This window comes from Rhinoderma darwinii, chromosome 1 (genome assembly GCF_050947455.1).
Source record: "Rhinoderma darwinii isolate aRhiDar2 chromosome 1, aRhiDar2.hap1, whole genome shotgun sequence".
NCBI lineage: Eukaryota > Metazoa > Chordata > Amphibia > Anura > Rhinodermatidae > Rhinoderma > Rhinoderma darwinii.
This window is the reverse complement of record NC_134687.1, coordinates 120,095,287-120,100,843: the sequence shown is the minus strand read 5'-3', so window position 1 is coordinate 120,100,843 and position 5,557 is coordinate 120,095,287. Positions and strand designations below refer to the sequence as shown.

Sequence of the window (5,557 nt, the reverse complement as noted above, 5' to 3'; positions counted from 1 at the left end):
TATTGCATTAAAAACCAGACGTTTGCAGCTAGAATAGTCATTTAGCACATTAACAATGTATAGAGTGTATTTCTGACTAATTTAATGTTATCTTCATTGAAAAAAACTGTGCTTTTCTTTCAATAATAAGGAAATTTCTAAGTGACCCTAAACTTTTGAACGGTAGTGTATGTATGTGTGGGATATTATTAGCTGATTGGCAAATCTGTCCTCTGCATCAAACATCTAATTTTCTGAAACATGAAAATGACACTAAATGCAGGGATGGGACATGTGTGTAATGTCATGTGATATTATTCGGCTCTGTCAATGTTTGGGTTGGCCACTTCTGTTATATTAGTATGAAAATGGAGTTGTGGCAATGACATCATAAATAGGGGTAGGACTGCATGTGATGTAAGTGCTGGCCAGTGTCTGTGACATCAGAAGCAGTATAAATAGGAGCTCCTTCTATAGTTACTGTCATTTGTCAAATAGCTGGATCCTGACTACCTACAAAGAAGTTAATAATGCTGTGAACAAACATTGCTAAAATGGAAAACTCTTCTGTTACTACCCATAAGAAGCTCATAAGTTGTGGACACCTGGGCAGAACAGTGAGTGGCAGCCAAAGAGATCGGGCAGATACTAAGACAGTTATGCTGAGAGCTCCAACAACTCTTCCTGGAATAAAGCCATCAATTCAAGACCAAATGGTGGCATTACAGCAAAAGATACAGCTGCAAAAATACGATCACAGGGCGTACCAGGAGAGTGCTATCCCTATCATCAAGAAAAATCAGGACACCATAGAGTCTCTTCAGCAAGAAAACAAGAAATTGAAGCAGGAATTAGCGCAGGAGAGGCGAAGACAAGCAGACAGAGAGGCTAAGGGGGGATCAGCTATTGTCCAGCTCAAGGAGTGCAAGCTCCATGATAACATCAAACGTCTTAATGCCCTATGTCACCAGGTGCAAGTCCACATAAGACGCCTAGAGGAACTGGAATCACTGGTCATGCAGATTGCTACTGCTAAGCAGAATAATAATACCAACCAAGAAGAACAGATTCAGCCACTTCTAGAAAATAAGCTGGAAGAAACACGACTAAAATTACAGGATGTGGAATACATCAACAGCGTTTACAGGGAAATAACTATCCATTTGCAGGATGAAATTCCAACATTCCAACCACAGATCCAACAACTAGAGACTGAAATCCTGCTATTCGGAAATGAGTTAAAAGACCTGAAAACTATGAATCAGAATGCTGCAATATCACGGGATGCAGTCTGGGCAGAACATCAGCAACTGAAGAAGGAATATCGATGTAAGCGCAGTAACAGGGAACAGATCCTGAGAGATTTGACTCATCAGCTCAATGAGAGACGTCAGTATGAGAAAGAACAAGCCAAAGCTGCGGTTTTTATTAGAGATGAAGTTCCTATAGAAGCCTATAAGGTCTCTCCTGCAAAAGAAGAAGAAGAAGAAGAAATAATCTGTACCTATGAAGAAGCCCTAGAAAAGATCAAGGAGGCCACAGGTGCATTTAATAAATGTGAAGTGCTGCAACGCTTTATTAAGCAAGAAGAAGCACACAAATACCTGGCGAAAGAGAAGTCAAAAATTGAAACAACTCTGGTAAGTTTTAAAAAGAGTTTTATAATGTTATTTTCTTTATTTTTACAAAACCAGCCATATTATTTTTTTATTTGACATTTTAATTTACATAGATATTTTGTGTGGGTTTTGTTTAATGATAGAGTGAGTTAAAAGAAAAACAACAAAGAATGGATGATGCTCTCCAGGAACTAAAGTACTCAAGCCAGGCAAACCTGCAAACCGTGCTGTCCAAAAATCAAAAGACTTTGCAAGAGCTCCGAGTGCAACTGCAAGTAGAGTCAAAAGAACTTGACAACTTTAAGATGGAGGCTGAGAAAATTAGTAAAGTCCTAAATAAAGCAACATCTGAAGTGAAGCGGCTTGCAACAAGACTCCAATATATTAAGGTGCCTGGGATACATTTTCCAGAAAAGGATTTCTCCCTAGATCTGAATGTCCTGGATCTATTGGCCATTGTGAGCCAGAAACTACAGAACCTTCAAAAACAGTGTGAAGGACAAGACACTGAGGAAATCTTCAAGCAGATGAAGGATGAGGAGTTTGTAGATACCATTGAGCGCAATCTCCCAGCAAGCAACCTGCGTATCTCACTGCTGTCACCATCTAAGCAGGATACGTATGATGATGAGGACAGTGAAGAGGAACGTAACGTGATGACAAGAGAAAGTATTAAGATGTTTTCCGAGAAAATCACCATGACCAAAAGAAAAGCCAATCTCTGGTGTGAGAAATGGGTGAAGTAGAGAAAGAGGTATACCTGACCTGATTTTTACTTCTTATTGTACTCGTTCCACATCATACAATTACATCTAGAATGCCCTTTTATCGTTCTTAAGTTTTCTTCTCTATCTCTAATAAAACATCATGAAACGTGGCTACGCTGATAACTATTAGGGTATGTGAACATTGGGCAAACTAGCGGAAAATCTGCAGCGTATAAGGACATGACCACATGTAGCGGAATTGCTCTGGAATTCCGCTGTGGACAGTCCGCAGCGGAAATCCGCAGTGTACACGTTTCTCCATTGCCTTCCACAGCTTTTTAGTTGTGTTCGTTTACACGCTGCGGACAATTCCGCTGCGTAGAATAGGCTGCGGCGCGGAATTTGGTGTCCGCAGCATACAATGGTTGTTGCAGACGTGTAGCGGATTTGTTGCGGACTCATTGCTGAATTTCTCCATTGACTTCAACGGAGAGTCAATATTCCGCAATGAAGTCCGCAGATGTTATGTAGATGTTATGTGTGCTGCGGAGCGTATTGGTTTTACTAACATGACATTTCTTCATTCTGGCTGGACCTATGTATTTCTAGGTCTACAGTCAGACTGAGGAAGTCAATGGGACTCCCGTAATTACGGGTGACTACGTGTGTGCAACCATAATTACGGGTGACTACGTGTGTGCACCCATAATTACGGGTGACTACGTGTGTGCACCCATAATTACGGGAGCGTTGCAAGGCGATGTCCGTAAATAGTCACTGTCCAGGGTGCTGAAAGAGTTAAGTGATCGGCAGTAACTGTTTCAGCACCCTGGACAGTGACTTCCGATCACAAGATACATCAACCTGTAAAAAAAATAGAAGTTCCTACTTACCGAGAACTCCCTGCTTCTTCCTCCAGTCCGGCCTCCCAGGATGACGTTTCAGTCCAAGTGACGGCTGCAGCCAATCACAGGCTGCAGCGGTCAGATGGACTGCCGCGTCATCCAGGGAGGTCGGGCTGGATGGCTAAAGAGGGACGGGTCACCAAGACAACGGCCGGGTAAGTATGAATTTCTGTTACTTTTACTAGGGAAAGGGCTGTCCCTTCTCTCTATCCTGCACTTATAGAGAGAAGGGAAGCCCTCTTCCTCTCAATACGCAACGGCTAGTCCGCATCAATTTAATGCCCATTTTAGGCAAAGCCACAACAGAATCTGCAACGCAGATTCTGTGCGGCATTCATGCGGACAGTGGCGGAAGAAATCCGCCACGTCTGGGCATGCCCTTACAGTAGCAGCAAAGTAGATGAGATTTGAAGAAATACCATCCACACGCTGCAGAAAAAAATCCACTGAGAATACGTGAAAATTTACCTGCGGTGCATTTTTTTAATCTGCACCATGTCAGCTTATGCTGCAGAATCGTTGCAGTTTTTCGTTGTTTTTTTCCCCATTGGATTCAATGGGTAAGTAAAAGCTGCAGCAAATAGCAACTGTTGCGATTTTTGCAGTGAAAAAGCTGCGATTCCGCCACAAAAAATTGCAAATCTGAAAAATTAAACCCTTTTGCTTGTTTAAATGTAATTAACAAAATCTATACTCACCACCCTGGCGTTGTCATAGCAACGGCGCCTTGTTCCCCCAGCTGTTCTCCAATTAACCACGGCTCCTGGGATGATGTTTTATCCCATGTGACTGCTGCAACCAATCACAGGCTGTAGCAGTCACATGGGTTTCAGTGTCATCACAGCAGGCCGAGCTGCAGAGGGACCAGATGGACGCAAAATGCTTTTTTTTTTTGTTTCTGCTCTTCTATCCGCAGTGGCGATACCGTCTTAAAATCTGCACCACAATTTGGTTCAGTCTTTTGGAATTCCCTGTGTGTTCTAGGTCGGATATTCTGTGTACTTTTACGCAGCGTATCCAACCTGTGTGAACATACCCTTAGGGAATCTGTGTGGAAATTCCACCTTATTTACAGTAGCAACAAAGTGGATGAAATTTCTGCAAATCTCAGCAGAAAAAGAACGCATAAAAGTCATGCAGAAAGTGTTCTGTGGTGTGGCTTTCAAATTCGCAGTATGTCAATTTATGCTTTGTATTCTTAGCGGAGATTCTACCTGTTTGTCCCTTAGACTTCAATGGGCTGCATAAATTCTGAACTAAAATACGCTAGTTCAGTTTTGTTGCAGTTTGCACATTGTTTAAGCAACGGAAATGCTGTAAAAAAAAAAAAGGCTGGAAAAACGCGGGTGCACAGAAGGCCACCATCAGGGTAGTACCAGTGGTACTGGTGCATGTGGCCTATCCATATAAATGAAAAAAAGAGGCACTGCCTAACGCCACCATCAAATTGATCCCCAGTGGTACTTAGTTTAGAGAAAGGAACGGGACCCATTATATTGCAGAGCCCATTATCTTCTCCAAACTAACTATCGCTGTGGCTTTGCTTTCCAAGGTCCTGACGCTGGCCAGCGTTAGATGGTTGTGTAACGGCGCCTGGCCGGAAGTGGAGGAACGAAGACCCGGGAGTGGCAAGTACATAGGGGGTCTGAGATCTGAATTTAGTTTTTTGTGTATGGTCTGTAAGTTAATTTAGAGGTTTGGTTGGCGGTTTGAATTAATTTAGTGGTCTAGTCTGGGGTCTGTATTAATTTACAGTTCTGGTCTGGAGTCTGAATTAATTTATAGGTCTGGTCTAGGGACTGAATTAATGTAGGGGTCCGTATTTTTTTTAGGAGTCTGGTTGGGGGTTTAAATTACTTAAGGGGTCTGGTTGGGGGTCTGAATCAATTTATGGGTTTGCCCGGGGGTCTGAATTTATTCAGTGGTCTGGTCGGGGTCTAAATTAATTTATGGGTCTGGTCAGGGGTTTGAGATAATTTAGAGGTCTGGTCAAAGGTTTGAATTTATTTAGTGCTCTGGTTGGGGGTCTGAATTAATGTAGGGCTCTGAGGCCTGTGGTCTGAATTAATGTAGGAGTCTGGTCTCGGGTCTGTATTTCTTTAGGGGTCTGAATTAATTTAGGGATCTGAATTAATTTTGTCATCAGGTCTGGTGTCTACGCAGGTGACATGGGTGCAATGTGTGAGGAGGAGGCAAAAACTTCATTCAGGTGTGCCGTGGCGTTGGAAGATCGTGGAGCCCGCAGAAACTAAAAGCAACAGCCAGCACTACAACTTAGGGACTGACTCTGCTGTGTAAAATTAGCAGCTTCAGTACAATGATTTTGTTAATGTTGCCCCCTGCACAC

At 42.7% G+C, this 5,557-nt stretch overlaps 1 protein-coding gene across 1 annotated transcript; it reads left to right on the top strand.

Annotated features, from left to right (window-relative positions):
* The first annotated feature begins 477 nt into the window (after positions 1–477).
* On the top strand, positions 478–2,469 carry LOC142737005 (outer dynein arm-docking complex subunit 3-like). The gene is made up of 2 exons (XM_075849679.1): positions 478–1,619; positions 1,742–2,469. Exons 1-2 carry the CDS (start codon positions 534–536, stop codon positions 2,342–2,344), a joined length of 1,689 nt encoding a protein of 562 aa, XP_075705794.1. The 5' UTR covers positions 478–533; the 3' UTR covers positions 2,345–2,469.
* The last annotated feature ends 3,088 nt before the right edge of the window (positions 2,470–5,557 follow it).

What these genes read in the sequence shown, in the direction of transcription:
- LOC142737005 (XM_075849679.1), top strand. Translation starts at nt 534, where the DNA reads ATGGAAAACTCTTCTGTTACTACCCATAAGAAGCTCATAAGTTGTGGA. An exon ending in CAAAAATTGAAACAACTCTG is followed by an intron (nt 1,620 to 1,741) that starts GTAAGTTTTAAA and finishes GTTTAATGATAG; the next exon opens with AGTGAGTTAAAAGAAAAACA.